The sequence below is a fragment of the Malaya genurostris genome, chromosome 3, assembly GCF_030247185.1.
Source record: "Malaya genurostris strain Urasoe2022 chromosome 3, Malgen_1.1, whole genome shotgun sequence".
NCBI classification, from domain to species: Eukaryota; Metazoa; Arthropoda; class Insecta; order Diptera; family Culicidae; genus Malaya; species Malaya genurostris.
Window position 1 is genome coordinate 60,693,853 of NC_080572.1, and position 16,606 is coordinate 60,710,458.

General features: G+C 39.9%; 2 protein-coding genes across 5 annotated transcripts in view; one reads left to right on the forward strand and one right to left on the reverse strand.

The window, feature by feature from the left end:
* The window catches only part of LOC131436515 (protein king tubby 1), a 229,682-nt gene that overhangs the window by 53,456 nt on the left and 159,620 nt on the right, over positions 1 to 16,606 (reverse strand). The gene's annotated exons all lie outside the window — the stretch shown is intronic.
* Positions 1 to 16,606, forward strand: part of LOC131436517 (apolipoprotein D-like) — a 62,845-nt gene that overhangs the window by 3,151 nt on the left and 43,088 nt on the right. Inside the window, exon 2 of one of the 4 annotated variants that reach the window (XM_058605264.1) lies at positions 4,100 to 4,381. In XM_058605264.1, the coding sequence (XP_058461247.1) occupies positions 4,250 to 4,381 (132 nt within the window). In that variant the 5' untranslated portion in view covers positions 4,100 to 4,249. Of the gene's footprint in view, positions 1 to 3,954; positions 4,382 to 16,606 lie in introns of those variants that run through there. The other 3 variants (XM_058605265.1, XR_009230636.1, XM_058605263.1) reach the window with 3 other exon arrangements.

Here is a 16,606-nt window from a genome sequence, read left to right on the forward strand (position 1 = left end):
GGAAATTAGAATTAAAAAATCTAAAATGGCAAAAGTAAGATTTTTATAGTCGTCTCAAAAAATAACTAACTAAAATCAGAAAATCAACTAATTTTTTCGCCAAACTGCTGATTTCGGTTTTTCTGTGCAACGCACTTATCTACACAAAAAGTCCAATGTATATTCGGACGTGCCAAAAGCAACAAAATAGGTTGGTATTGAATTTCATCATGCTTCCATAGGGTAAAGTGTGTTTAAAATTGCACACTGTCATTTAGAGCGAGGATGCAAAACCTGTTTTAATCCACCTAGTGGTGTAATGATGCCTCATATTCTTATATATAGATGTGAGGTATTATTTAAAATAATTTCCTTTGATTTTTGGAAAACAAAAAGGTTCATCCATAAACTAGTATAACCTACAGGGTTCAACAGCACTCAGGTCGGTTTGGTCATCTCTAAGGAAATGGAATGATTTCCACTACTGCAGGTACTTCCGGACCCAGTATAATCGAAGTCGGTTCGAAAAAGTTACTGGGATCTGTTTTTGAGTCTATGGCAACAATCTACAGAAGTTAATCAAAAAGTGGTAACCGAAAATAATTTACTTGGCCGTCTACTGGCAATGACTTCCAATTGGAATATTGAGGCAAGTTTGGTTTTGAGGCAAGTTAAGAAATTATTTTACGTTTTCTACTTCGCCGCTTTTAGTGACGGTATGATTATTTGAATGATCTTTAACCTGTAATGCCGGAAGCAGATGTTGGATCCGGATGTAATTCAAAAATTCAATATGGGACTATACATTTGGACCGAAGTTTGTTAAAATCGGTCAAGCCATCGCTGAGAAAAGTGTGTGGGATCCATTTCTCAAAATATGAGCACTATTTTCGGTGCTTCCGGAATCGGAAAAAGTGGTCAGGATAACCGGAATCGGTTAGTTTGGTTGTCTATAAATTTTTGCACGTATTTTAGTTCGCCAATTTATCTGATGGTATCCAATTTTAAACACAATGTACCCTATAATTCCAGAACCGAAAGTCGGATCCGGATGAAACTTGAAAATTTTGTATGGGACCATGAGACCTTTCAGTTGAACCTAAACCTAAACTTGTTGAAATCGGTCGCGCCATCTATGGAAAAAAGAAGAAGTAATTTGAAATAGGAATTTTTACACCAATCACCCTGTAATTTCGGAATCGGAAGTCGGATCGAAATAAAATTCAGGAACTTTGTATAGGACAATTGCAGTTTGTGAGAATCGGTTCAGCCGTCTCTGAGAAAAGTTAGTGCACTTATTTTCATTTTTCCCTTTCTCATATAGAAAGGTTATGCAATCACTGTGAAAACCGACTTTTTAACCGAGGCCCGGAGGGCCGAATGTCATATATCATTCGACTCAGTTCGTCGAACTGAGCAAGTGTGTGTGTGTGTGTGTGTGTGTGTGTGTGTATGTATGTGTGTATGTAACAAAAACTCGAATTTTACCCGGATCGGGAGTAACGGGGTAAAATGTGAAAAAATGAAGAAAAAGTGCACTCGATTTTCTCAGAGACCACTCAACCGATTTTCTGCAACTAAGATTCAAATTAAAGGCCTTGTAGTCTCATAGATTGCTATTGAATGTGCAAAAAGAACATAAAACGTGCAATCGATTTTCTCAGAGACCACTCATCCAATTTTTATTGCCTTAGATTCAAATGAAGGGCCTCGCGGTGCCATACGGAATTCCTGAATTTTATCCAGATCCGACTTCCGGTTCCGGAGTTATAGAGTAAAGTGTGTTCAATATTGTACACCGTCACATAAACCGGTGAAACGAAGTCGGCAAACATTTTTCTAAACTGGACTCAAAACTCCACAAATCGATAGCCATTGTCAGTAGACAACTAAACAAACCGATTCCGGCTATCCTGGTTCCCGGTCTCCGGTTCCGGAAGCACCGAAATTAGTGATCATATATTCCAAAATGGATCTCACTCACATTTCTTAGTGATGGTTTGACCGATTTACACAAGCTTAGATTCAAATGAAAGGTCTCACGGTGCCATACGGAATCCCTAAATTTCATCCGGATTCGACTTCAGGTTCCAGAGTTTTAGGGTAAAGTGTGTTGAATATTGTACACCATCACTTATACCGGTGAAACCAAATACGCTAAAAAATCTCTAAGCCGATCTCAAAACTACACAAATCGATTGCCATTATCGGTAGCCAGCTAAACAAACCGATTCTGGCTATCCTGGTTCCCGGTTTTCGATCAACGACGGGGGAAAATAGTCATATGCTCAAAAGTGGATCTCACTCACATTTCTCAGAGGTTGCAGAACCGATATTTCCAATCTTAGGGTCAAATGAAAGGTTACGTCTTATGGTCCTACCGAAAATTACTGCATATTCAACAAAAGTTTGAACCGTCGTTTAGAGTACGATGGCAAAATCGTATAAAAACTTCTAAATTTGAATAATAACTAGTAGAGTTTGTACATCATGTTAGTTGGTGGCCGTACGAACCGACTTAGATTATACCGGTTCTCGGGTTCCGGTGCTGGAATTACATATAATAGTGAACCCATTTCGTTTTCTTAAGGATGACCTACGCAAACAAAGCACTGTTTCATTCTGTAGGTTATACTAGTTAATGCACAAACAATCCCTTGGTTTCTTTCAAAAATCTTTAATGCACAAACAATCCCTTGGTTTCTTTCATATATAAGAAAGGCAGGTATTTTGCACATATCACCCTCTAATTCCGGAACCGGAAGTCTGATTCGAATGAAATTCAGGAACTTTGTATACGGTTACAAGACCTTTCATTTAAATCTAAGTTCATGAAAATCGGTTCAGCTATCTTCGAGTAAAGTGAGTGAAAAAAAATTTTCATACAAACATACACACACATACACACATACAGACATTTTGCGTACTCTGACGAACTGAGTCGAATGGTATATGACACTCATCCCTCCAGACCTCAGTTCAAATGTCGGTTTTCACAGTGATTGCGTAACCTTTCTATATGAGAAAGGCAAAAAGGTAAAATTATTCTGGATTTTTTTCAAAACTGATTTAATTTGTATGTTTTATTAGTTTCTTACTAACGAATCAACTTCGGTTAAACCGGTTCTCAGTTCTCGGTTCCGAAAGTACCGAAAACCTTGATCAAAAACACTGTACAAAAAAAAGTAATATGAGAATCAAATCAAATCAAAATGATTAAATATTACTGTTCATGAGTTCATAAGACCACAGCGAAAAACAATATTAATCAAAATCTGAAGAATACCAGTTTTTTATTTATATGTTTCTCTATGAGGTCATTAGTTCATTTTCTGTTCTATGGTAAGGGTTATATACCACATATGTAAAGAAATTACTTAGCAGAGAAAAACCAAGAACCAGAATTTTGACTTATGTAAAAATCCAAGGCATAATGAAAAGCTATGCCTTAGCACAATTCACTGTTTTCACAAAAAAGTTCCCCTGTGGAATAACCGCAGCTACCACCGATGACGAAGAGCTACGCAAAGACACAAAACAACCTGCGGGTATAATCTAGTCATCCATTCGTTCAGTCAGTCTAACTTATGGATGACGGTGAATATTAGTCGTTTAAGGGCGGAAATGCAGGCAACCCGGTGTGTGATTTGTGCGGAAACATAGTGAAGAACAGCCGATGGTATTCTTCATCAAACAAACTGACTGAATAACGACCCTAACCACACAAACACGTCTTGTTTTCGTTTGATTCCGTCGCCTCTCCGGACCACTTGCATCATCCGAGCAATCAGTCAAGTGTAGTAACCAAACGCAAACATTCACGGCACACTGCTCAGCATCCGTTGTCTACCACCCTGCAACAAGGCGCAATCAGTCCTAACAGACAAACACTTACTGTTTGAGTTCACGTTCGACGAAATCAGTGACCTCTCTCGCTCTCTCGCTGTCTCCCTCTCTCGCGCGTACAGAACGCAGTAACGTGCTTGAAGTGATTCAATTTAACTTTCGCGCTGAACTCGATTGGATCGTCGTCTCCGCTACGGACTATTTCCTGCTCTCAGAAACGTCGAATCCGCGTTGTTTCAAGAAGTGAAATTAGATTGTCTTCCTTCCCCCCTAGAATAGCAGGAAATTGGACAAGGAAGAGTGAAGTTTTTGACCCTGAAATCTGCCGGCTCTTGAATAACCAAACAGTTTGTAAACATATTCAACCCCACCAGTGTCTAGGGCGATTAAGAGTGAGTTAAAAGGATTCTGATCGGAATCCACGATGACAAAGTTTCCTGCAGTGTTGGCGCTCGGCGCTATTTTGTGCGGTTTGGCCGCCGTCTCGTACGGACACACCTACAAAACGGGCGAATGTCCAACCGTGGAACCGATGAGCGGGTTTAACATGCAACAGGTAAGTGTGAATAATCGACATTCATTAGCAGCATGGGTTTACTAATTCGATCATTCGACTCTGAGCTTTTAAGCTAGTTGGGAACTTAGTTGAACGTGCGGTGTGTCGACTGGTAAATTGAAAAATTGCTTACCTTCTTGATTTTTTTTCTACTCTGAAGCAATGATTTTATTATGCACGGCTAGAATAGCTAGATTCAGTTTCTATGCTGAAGGTTTTTCCGTGTTGTTCGCGTTACATGCGATTTGCGCTACAGTAATTTTCACACGAAGGTAACTGTGATGTACTCTTTCTTGGCCGGCAGATTAACTTGTTTATGGATGCTTTGTATACACTGAATAATCAACTAACTGCTTCCGTACAGACATCCATCCCTCTTTGTTCGGCGATAATGGCGTTGAAACTTCTTCTGTTTCGTTAGATGCCAATCTATTATTCATAACTGCTTTATGGTAGAAAGAAAAGTTTTCGCTTTCCTTTCGAATATTAGATTTATTTCAAATTTGAAATCTATTCCGCAGTCAAACAGTGAAGCACTTTACTTACAAAGGATTCATAACATTGTTCTCGGTTCTTCAGGCAGCAGAGAGCAAAGAGAATTTTATCCTCCAGGGAAGTTTAGTTATTTTCTGTTTCGACTCTTTAGAGACAGATTTTCTTTGAAATTTTATTGTTGTATTTTTTGATTTCGCTCAAATGTTGCATAAACGTTAATCACGGTCAAACGAAACAATTTGCATCATCGGTTTGCCCTTTTTACTCTATAGACTAAGCAAAAATCCCATGAAAATTTTCAATAATATACATCCCAGAAACGGTAAGTTCGATCAATTTGATATCTTCTGCAATGTTTAAGGTAATTATAATAATAAGGAATATGTCTTAAAAAACGTTCTTTGGATTTTTTAAAATCATTTGATACATAACATAACCTTTTCAAATTCTAAACAGTTATGTCAAGTTGATAAGAATTTTTCTTTATTTCGCATTTTTCGGATGGAATTAAACAGCAACCTATGAGACTGTAGGAACTTTTATTTGAGTCTGTTTGTGGAAATCGATCCTCGTATTCAACTTTTTGACCACTACTTCTAGTACTTTTGGAACTAGGAACTTGGAATCAGTATAACTGAAGTCGGTTCGTTTAGTAAGTAACTAGTATAGCCTACGAATTGAATCAGTTTTAAGCCAAATCTAGAAAATTTTTACCCTTCGTCGCTCTAAACGGCGGTGTGAAATTCAAAAGCAACCTACAGAACTACGAGATTTTTTTTTATGAGTGACATTATTAACACATACTCAAACACAGACACATACATTGCTCAGCTCGATGAACTATGTCGAATTATATAGAACATATCGTATAAACTTTCTATATGAGAAAGCCAATAAGTGCACTTTTATTGAAAAGCATCGTTGTCATGATCTTGTAATAACACCTACAAGTAGGTACAAATTGAACAAAAGGATTAGAAATTTACATATTTTTCTCCTGAAAAATATATATTTTAATGAGGCTACCCTGCACGCTATACGAAATTGAACAAAGCACGCTGTGAATGGAGCAAAGCCGCACGTACTGTCGCGTACCAGTTTTGCATCGTCATTTTTTCGATTATGGAGGTTTTAACATTGTTGTCATTCACCTCTTCGGGCCAGAAAAGTTTTTTGACCCTATGTGCGCGGGATTGGGAATGGAACCCAGGTGGGCAGCGTGAAAGGCATTGACTTACCCATAACGCTATACCCGTTCCCCTGCATCGTAATTTTGAATTTGAATGTTATGACACTCCTCACCCTATAACTTCGGAACTGGAAGTCGGATCAGGATGAAGTTGCACAGTATTTTTAGAGACAATGAGAGCCTTAATTTGAATAATTTTAGATATTTTCTTCACTATTATCGGTGCTTTCGAAGCGGAAACCGGGGACTAGTAGATTCAAAGTTGTTTCATAAATTCACTAACTAATAAGATCCGTCAACTAGATCAATTTAGCAGTAAGTTTTATAAAAATGTGCACCTCGTTTCGCCATCGCTAGTGAAAAAATACTCATAAAATTGAAAATTTCCACTAATCGCACTGTAATACCAGAACCGGAAGTCGGATCTGGATCAACTTTTCGGGGACTTTTTAAGGAATTTCAAGACCTTTTATTCGCTTAGTTTGTGAAAATTGGTCAAGAAATTTCCGTCAAAATTGATTGCATATTTTTTCACAAATTATCACATATTTCCTTGTAATTCCGGAGCCGGATATCGAATTCAAATGAAACTCAGGGAAATTGTATAAGGTTATAAAACCTTTTATTTGAATCTAAGTTTGTGAAAATCGGTTCAGCCATCTTTGAGAAACGTGTGTGACTATTTTTTTTCCTTTTTGGTGCATATCACCCTGTAATTCCGGAACCGGCAGTCAGATCAATATGAAACTCAGGAACTTTGTATGGGAATTTGAATCCAAGTTTGTGAAAATCGGTTCAGCCATCTCTGAGAAAATTGAGTGACATTATTTGTCACACACATACATACATAAACACACACACACACACACACATTTTGTGATCTCGAAGAACTGAGTCGAATGGTATATGACACTCGGCCCTCCGTGCCTCGGTTCAAAAGTCGGTTTTCACAGTAATTGCATATAATAATTGCAATAATTTCTATATGAGAAAGGCAAAAAAGATGTAAGTTTGTGTGTTTGTAACGACATAACTCTGGAACTACACAATCTATTGCCACCAAACTTGGCTCAGGTACTTTTTGCTTTTCAGAGATGGTCATAAGGGTACTTTTATAGGGGAGGGTGCTTAGCAAGTGTATTTAACAAGGAGGTGTCTTAAAAAAATTTATATAATTTGACGAGAATCGATACTTAATGAAGACCATAGAAACATTTTGTATACCATAGATATGATTATATGAGAGGTGCATGTAGCAAGTGCATATAAAAAGGAGAGTGTGGTGTTTGTAAATGCATAATTCCCAAACTACTGAAATGGATTGCTGTTAAACTTGGCGCAGATACTTCTTGCTCTTCATAAATGGACATAAAGATATTTTTATAGGGTAGGGAGTGTAACAAGTGTCCTTATCAGAGGGATCATGAAAAATTTATCTAATTTGACGAGAATCGATACTTTAGATATTGTTTGAATACCTTAGACGAGGGGTGGATGTAGTAAGGGACTATAATGAGGGATATAGTGTATGTAACGACATAACTTCGAAACTACTGAGCGGATTGTTATAAACTTTGGCACAAGTACTTCTTGCTCTTCAAGGATGCTCATAAAGGTATTTTTATACGGGAGGGAGCGTAGTCAGTGTCCTTAACATGGTGGGGGGTCATGAAATAATTCATATAATTTGACGGTAATCGATACTTTTCAAGACCTTAGATACATTTTGCATACCTCAGATATGATTATAAGGGGGGTGGATGTAGTAAGGGCCTCTAGAATGGGGGCATAATGTAGGTAACGACATAACTCCGAAACTACTGAACGGATTGCCACCAAACTTGGCACATGTACTTCTTGCTCTTCAGAGGTGGTTATAAGGTAATTTCTATAGGGGTGGGAGAATATCAAATGTGCTTAACAGGGGGAGTCATTACAAAATTTATCAAATTTGACCACAATCGTTACTGTTTGATGATCAAAGATACTTTTTCCACAACTTAGATAAGATTATATGGATATTCGTGTGGGGTGGATATAGCAAGTACCTCTCAAAGAGGGGGGGGGGGGCTATGTTGTGTTTGTAATTGCGTAAATTCATAACTAATGAAAGGATTGCTATCAAACTTGATACAGATACTTCCTGCTCTTCAGAAATGATCATTAGGATAATTTCAGGGAAGAGAGTATATAGCAAGTATCTTAAACAATAGCGAAATATCTAATTTGAAGCGAATCGATACATCTTGAAGACCACATACACTTTTAGTAAAACTCAAATATGGTTTTAAGGATATTTTGAAGGGGGGGGGGGGGCGGTGTGTTGATATAATGAGTACCTCTAGAAAATAAAGTTTCATCTGTAAAACGATACTTCGTTATAAGTACAGATATTATTTACACTTCAGTTGATCCTAAGAACATTTCAAAGGAAGGAGGGATGGGGGGTTTCATCCAAAGGGGGTGCAAAGTTCAAATTGTTTATACAAAACACTGAGGCTAAATGATTAGTGAAAATCTTATGATGAATCAAAAATCACCACTTCAAAACATTAATATGAAAAATATACCTGTTTATGATTCTGCAATATACAGCTCATCTACCACTACAGTAATTTTCACGCGAGCAACTTATGAATTCCACAGTATACGAATGAAGTAATGTTTGTCATAGAAATTCATAGAAAATTCTTTCCTAAAAATTTCGTATAAATTTCTTAAGGCTTTTTATTGGATTTCCAATTTTCGTGACTACATAAGGCGGTCTTCTGATTCGCATACGATATTCTTTTGGCTGAAATTCCATATATTTGAGCCTGAGTGTAGACCATAACTCCGAACCAACTCAATGGATTACCACACCTAACCTGGCTGAAGTTATTATTGCTGCTCATAGGTTGCTATAAGGATATTTTACAGTTGGAGGAAAGGGGTGTAGTAAGTGTTTGCTAACAAGAATTTAAGGCATTCGTATCCGAGCAGTCGTCCGCGATACACTTGTTTTTTTTCTGCTCCGTATCAGGACGGTATTAATTACAAAATCTCGAGTGCGAAGGTGTTTCCCTAGCAAGGGCTAGCGGAAACATTTCTGTTGTGAGATCTTTCTTAGATCTAATAAGTGATCGGCAGTGATACACACCGGCAGCAGACAGTTGTGTGCTTCAGCGTTTCTACCTGTCGCTTGAATAGCATCGGCACCAGCAGTGGTTGATTCATCAAGGTCACGCGAGGGAAACAATCGAAGCGAACTCATCTATCGGCTCAACAAACCATACCGGTGAAGTAGTTTTTTCCTTATTTTTATCTTTCTATTTCTTACTACCCTATCTATTTGCTCTATTTATCTTGTTGTTGTGGGAGATATGTCTTCCGATGGGGGGAACCCCGGGGAAGATGATGATGTACCTGAAGAGGTGGAACATTTAGATGAATACTCTTATGGTGACACATCTTACATGGATATCCCCGCAACCCCTTTGGAAAAACCACCCCTCCGTCGGAAGGTCTATCAGGATGACGGATCGGTTGGCCCGTGGGTGGTATACTTCCGGCCCATAGCTAAATCTCTTAGAGTCCTTAATATAGCTCGAGATCTGTATAAGTACTACTCGGCAGTGAAACACATTGACAAGGTGTCACCAAATAGACTGCGCGTCGTCGTGACTGATCTGAAACAAGCAAACGATATTGCTAGCAATGAGATCTTCACGAGGGAGCATCGCGTCTACGTACCTTCTCGGATGGTGGAGATCGACGGTGTGGTTCGCGAGGAGAGTTTAACGGTTGAAGATCTTATGAAGGATGGGATTGGCCGCTTCAAGAATGTCGATCTTCAACCAGTGAAGATATTGGAGTGCAAGCAATTGCACTCTAAATCGGCACAAGATGGGAAGTACTACCCATCAGACTCTTTTCGTGTGACCTTCGCCGGTTCTGCACTTCCGAATTACGTTTTAGTGGGAGGGGTTCGTCTACCTGTCCGGTTGTATGTACCGAGGGTAATGCACTGTTCGAACTGCAAAAAGATGGGACATACGGCACCATACTGTTGTAACAAACCACGGTGTGGTAAATGTGGCGAGGGACACGGGGATGACTCATGCAGGAAAACGACCGAAAAGTGTATTTACTGTGGCGAGAATCCGCATGATCTTTTTGAATGCTCCAAGTACAAACAACGCGAGGAAAAGCTTAAGCGAACCGTAAGGGAGCATTCTAAACGATCTTACGCGGAAATCCTTAAACGAGCCACTCCCCCTACCCCTAACAATCCGTTTGCTCTTTTGTCGACTGACGCTGATGCTTCTTATGACCCCGGCGTAGGACCTTCTTCTCTTCAGCTAGGAACAAATAGGAAAAGACCAATTATGTCCTCTCCTAACCTTCCTCGCAAAGGTCTAAAAGTACTACATCAAAATGAAAATAAAACATTAAAGTTCAACCAGAAAAATTCCGTTGAACCCAAGCCAATACCGCCTGGATTTCTAAAATACAACCAGGAATTTCCTGCGCTTCCAGGGACACCGAAAAACCCAGGTGATCCCAAAACACAACCAGAAAATCCGACAAACTCTGGATTACTAAAATTCTCTGATATCGTGGACTGGATATTAACAGCCTTCAATATAACTGATCCTCTTAAAAGTATTCTAACGGCTTTATTACCAACAGTAAGAACATTTTTAAAACAGTTGACAGAACAATGGCCCCTCCTTGCAGCGATCGTATCTATCGATGGCTGAAATACCTACAGAAATCGAGAATATGATCACTATACTGCAGTGGAATTGCAGAAGTATCATCCCAAAATTAGATTCTTTCAAATTTTTGATAAATTCGCGTAACTGCGACGTATTTTCATTGTGTGAAACATGGCTCACTTCAAATATAAACTTTGACTTCCACAATTTCAACATTATACGCCTGGATCGAGGAGACTCCTATGGAGGGGTTCTTTTAGGGATCAAAAAGTGCTATTCGTTTTATAGAATTAACCTCCCCTCGATCCCGGGCATTGAAGTTGTTGCTTGCCAAATCAGAATTAGAGGCAAAGATCTTTGTATAGCTTCTATCTACATACCTCCCAGAGTCTCGATAGGGCATCGACGACTGGCAGACATCATTGAGCTTCTTCCCACCCCGCGGTTAGTTTTAGGAGACTTTAACTCGCATGGTACGGGGTGGGGCTGCCTATATGATGATAACCGTTCTTCGTTAATTTATGATCTGTGCGACAACTTCAATATGACAATTTTAAATACGGGTGAAATGACACGCAATCCAAGACCGCCAGGCCGCTCTAGTGCGCTGGACTTATCCCTTTGCTCGACATCACTACAGCTAGATTGCAAGTGGAAGGTAATCCCTGATCCCCACGGTAGTGATCACTTGCCGATTTTGGTTTCAATATCCACTGGTGCACAAACACCGACATCAGTCGATATGACATATGATCTCACGAAAAACATCGACTGGAGTTCCTACTCGACCGCGATATCCCAAGCTCTCGAAACGAAACAACCAGATTCGCTAGAAGAAGAATACAAATCCCTAGCTGACTTGATCCTCAACGCCGCGATTCAAGCCCAGACCAAACGAGTACCCAAAACTACAATCACTACGCGACCCTCAACCCCATGGTGGGATAAAGAGTGCTCGGAAATATATAAAACAAAATCATCCGCGTATAAAAAATTCGGGAACAGTGGCAAGCGCGAAGACTACGAGAAATATGCATCACTAGAAAAGACCCTGAAAAATCTGATTAAAGCAAAAAAAAAAGGTTACTGGCGTCGGTTCGTCAATGGCCTATCTAGGGAAACATCGATGACCACTCTGTGGAATACAGCCCGTCGTATGAGAAATGCAACCACTAATAACGAATCCGTAGAATATTCAAATCGCTGGATATTTGACTTCGCCAAGAAAGTTTGCCCGGATTTTGTTCGCGAATCGAATGTCTATCGCGTCGCGTCCTCTCGATACAGTGAAAACGATTCCCCCTTTACGATGACGGAGTTTTCTCTAGCCCTCTTATCGTGCAACAACAATGCCCCAGGGTGTGATAAAATTAAATTCAACTTGCTTAAAAATCTTCCCGATATCGCGAAAAAACGTCTGTTAAACTTGTTCAACAAGTTCGTCGAACAGAACTTTGTTCCTCAAGACTGGAGACAAGTGAGGGTTATCGCTATTCAGAAACCGGACAAACCAGCCTCCAACCACAACTCGTATCGGCCGATTTCAATGCTTTCCTGTATTCGGAAACTGCTGGAAAAAATGATTCTGTTTCGTCTCGATGAATGGATGGAAACAAGTGGCTTGCTTTCAGATACACAATTTGGCTTCCGTAAAGGCAAAGGAACGAACGATTGCCTTGCGCTGCTTTCTACAGAAATTCAAATGGCATTCGCTCACAAGAAGCAAATGGCATCAGTATTCTTGGACATAAAGGGGGCTTTTGATTCAGTTTCCATAAAAATTCTCTCGGAGAAGCTGCACAAGCATGGTCTTTCCCCACATTTGAACAATTTTTTGCACAACTTATTATCGGAAAAGCACATGTTTTTTACACATGAAGACTTGCGACCTCACGAATTAGTTACATGGGCCTTCCCCAGGGCTCATGCCTCAGCCCCCTTCTTTATAACTTTTACGTCAATGACATCGATGAATGTCTTGAAAATTCTTGCACGTTAAGGCAACTTGCAGATGATGGCGTGGTGTCTATTACAGGATCCAAGTCTACCGACCTGCAAGGACCATTACAAACTACCTTAGACGCTTTGTCTACATGGGCTCTACAGCTAGGTATCGAATTCTCCACGGAGAAAACTGAATTGGTAGTATTTTCCAGGAAGCGTGAACCTGCACAACTACAGCTTCAACTAATGGGTCAAACCATAGCTCAGGCCTTCACATTCAAATACCTCGGAGTCTGGTTCGATTCCAAAGGTACCTGGGGATGTCACATTAGGTATCTGAAACGAAAATGCCAAAAAAGAATCAACTTTCTCCGTACAGTGACCGGGACTTGGTGGGGAGCTCACCCAACAGATCTTATAAGGCTGTACCAAACAACGATATTGTCAGTGATGGAGTATGGATGTTTCTGTTTCCGTTCAGCCGCGAAGATACACTTTATCAAGCTGGAGAGAGTCCAGTATCGTTGCTTGCGTATTGCCTTGGGTTGTATGCAGTCGACTCATACGGGGAGTCTCGAGGTACTAGCGGGAATTCTACCGCTGAAAAACCGTTTGTGGGATCTCTCATATCGACAACTCATTCGATGTAGCGTCTTAAACCCGTTGGTTATCGATAACTTTGAACGGCTAGTCGAGCTTAATTCTCAGACCCGATTTATGACATTGTACTTTGATTTCATGTCACGTAACAATTATTCTTCTTCATATAATCCTCACAGTGTTCGTTTCTATGATACTTCTAATTCTACGGTGTTTTTCGACACATCCATAAAAGAAGATATTTATGGAATCCCGGATCACGTATGCCCTCAAGTGATCCCAAATATTTTTAATGACAAATTTAGAGAAGTCGACTGTAATAAAATGTTTTACACTGACGGATCACATCTCGACGGGTCCACTGGCTTCGGTATTTTTAATGAAAATTTCACCGCCTCCTATAAACTCAGTGATCCGGCTTCAGTTTACGTCGCAGAACTAGCTGCAATTCAGTATACCCTTGAGATCATTGAAACTTTGCCCACAGACCACTACTTCATTGTATCGGACAGTCTCAGCTCTATCGAGGCTCTTCGCTCAGTGAAGCCTGGAAAGTACTCGCCGTATTTCCTGGGGAAAATACGGGAACAACTGAGTGCTTTATCTGAAAAATCATATCGGATTACCTTGGTTTGGGTCCCATCACATTGTTCCGTAAGGGGCAATGAGATGGCGGACTCACTGGCCAAGGTGGGCGCATTACAAGGTGAAACCTATGAAAGACCAATCTGCTTCAATGAATTTTTCAGTCGTTCTCGTCAAGAGGCACTCGTCAGCTGGCAAACCTCCTGGAATGATGGATATCTAGGACGGTGGTTACATTCCATTATACCGCAGGTATCGACGAAAGCTTGGTTCCGAGGGTTGGACGTGAACCGGGACTTTATTCGCACAATGTCAAGACTTATGTCCAACCACTCTTTGCTCAAAGCGCATCTTCATCGTGTTGGCCTTAGTGAGAGTAATCATTGCGTTTGCGGAGACGGTTATCATGACATCGAGCATGTTGTTTGGGTGTGCTCCGAGTATTGCGACGTCAGACTCCAGCTAATTGATTCCCTTCGGGCCCGAGGTAGACCACCTTATGTTCCAGTCCGTGACGTTTTGGCAACCCGAGATCTCCTTTACATGACCTACCTCTATAACTTCCTCAAAGCTATATACGTGCAAATCTAGTGCCCTCTCTTTCTCTTTCTTTCTTCTACAGTGGTCCTACCCCAAATGAACTAAACACTGGTCAAGCTGAATTGCTGGAAACCATCCATAAATGACACACCGACATCAAAGTACACCAACAAAGCATCCGAGTCTAGTACAGTCTCTTCCTCGATACAATCTGGAGAACGTCAAGAACTCGGAAATGAAAAGTGTGTTAAGAAGATGCAAGCTATTAATGAATGATTTGTAATACCAAAATATGTTCAAAATCAATACAGTATAGGTCCCACCCTCCTGACACTCCTTTACTAACTTTAGGGGAGCAGGTCGCCCCATAATACGGCTTCCACTCATATCCACCTAACAACAAGATAATCGGCCACGTTAAGCTAACGCAAATGAGCCCAATAAAAATTTTATTATAAAAAAAAAAAAAAAAAGAATTTAAGGCAAAATGTCAAAGTGTTGTTTATATCGGCAAAGTTCCATAACAACTCAGTAAATTAGTACCAAACTTGGCACGGGTACTTTTTTGCAATTCAAGGTAAGGGTTTTTTTTAATTTCTCGGTGCGCTTAGATATTCATTGCAGAGTTGTTCAAAGGGTGGAGTTTGTAGCAAACAAAGCTTAAAATTGTCACGAATTCTCAATGAAAGAAACCATTCCAAAAGTCTCATTTTCAATGTTTTACTGTCTCATTCGTAAATGACCGACACCAGAACAAACGAAGAGAGACGAAGCATTTTCGTTTCTCATCGAAAAAATGAGAGAGTATAATGGCCAACGTCCCTCTTTCCTCTATGACAAGACGAAACCAAACTAACGTCTTCAGGGAGCATCAGCAGAATTTCAATTCTCATTCTTTCATCGATGTATTGAAAGTCTGTGAAACTTGGCTATGAAAAGTGACTAAAATATGGTAATTCAAAGTAATTACATCCCAGAACCTCTTTGGAAACCAAAGCTACTACAAATTCGAGCACCAACAGGTAAAAGTTATTGTGAAACCTTTTTCAGTCATTTTGATTCTCACAGCTTCGGTTGAATATCGACACTGCATACTATGGGATTTTCACTGAAAACTGCCAATGACTGAAAACTGCAAATGGAAGAAAAAACACAATTTTGAAACTACTGTTCCGCTTATGTCATTGACTAGACATGGATTTCGTTGTCATAGTTTGCAAGCGAAGCTGAGAGTGACAGTAATTTCTTGTCATTTTCGTCTAGGGAGTGTATCGAAAATAAGCTATCCACAAATTTTTCTTTCAAATTGTGATAAAAACGAAATTTTAGTTATTCCTTCACGAATTTTCGAATATTTGATCGAACGCTCTTCATCAAGTTCCGGACAAGTGTTTGGACGCTTGTGCCCCAATTTTTTTTAACTACTGAATGTTCCCAGCTGTCTTGAAGACCCTCTTTACGATTGCTCAGTAACGTTCGATGGGTCGAAGCTGTGGGCAATTTGGTGGATTGATATTTTTCTCAACGAAATTTATACCCTTTTCCGTAAACCAATTGATAGTGGTTTTGGCATAGTGAGTCGACGCTAAATCCGGCCAAAACAGTGGAGGTGTACTATGCTTCTTACATAAAGGCAGCCATCTCTTATGAAGACACTTAGATCGATAGATTTGTGCATTTATAGTTCCGGTAGTGTAAAAAAAGATTGACGATAGATTTGTGCATTTATAGTTTCGGTAGTGTAAAAAATGATTGACTTCAAACCACAGGAACATATTGCTTGCCATACCAGTACCTTTCGACCGAGTTTCTCCACTTGAATCGACATGTCCGCATCGCTCACTTCCTCCCCAACGTCGACAGTAAATTATTGTGGACCTGGAAGGGTTTTTGAGTCCTCCTTTATAAAAGTCTCATCATCCATCAAAACGCATGCATTCGGACACTGCAAAAGACGCGAATACAATTTCCGGGCCCTTGTTGCTGCTCGTTTCTTCTGTTTTACACTTTGTTTCGAGATTTTATGCTTCCTGTAGGTCTTCAGGTGATTTCGCCTCTTGATACGCTGGATCACTCCGATGCTCGTTCCTACTTTTTTTTTGCAAAATCACGTATTGACATTGATTTGTTCTTCAAGATTGGAGATACCACTTTCTGGTCCAGTTTCAGGTT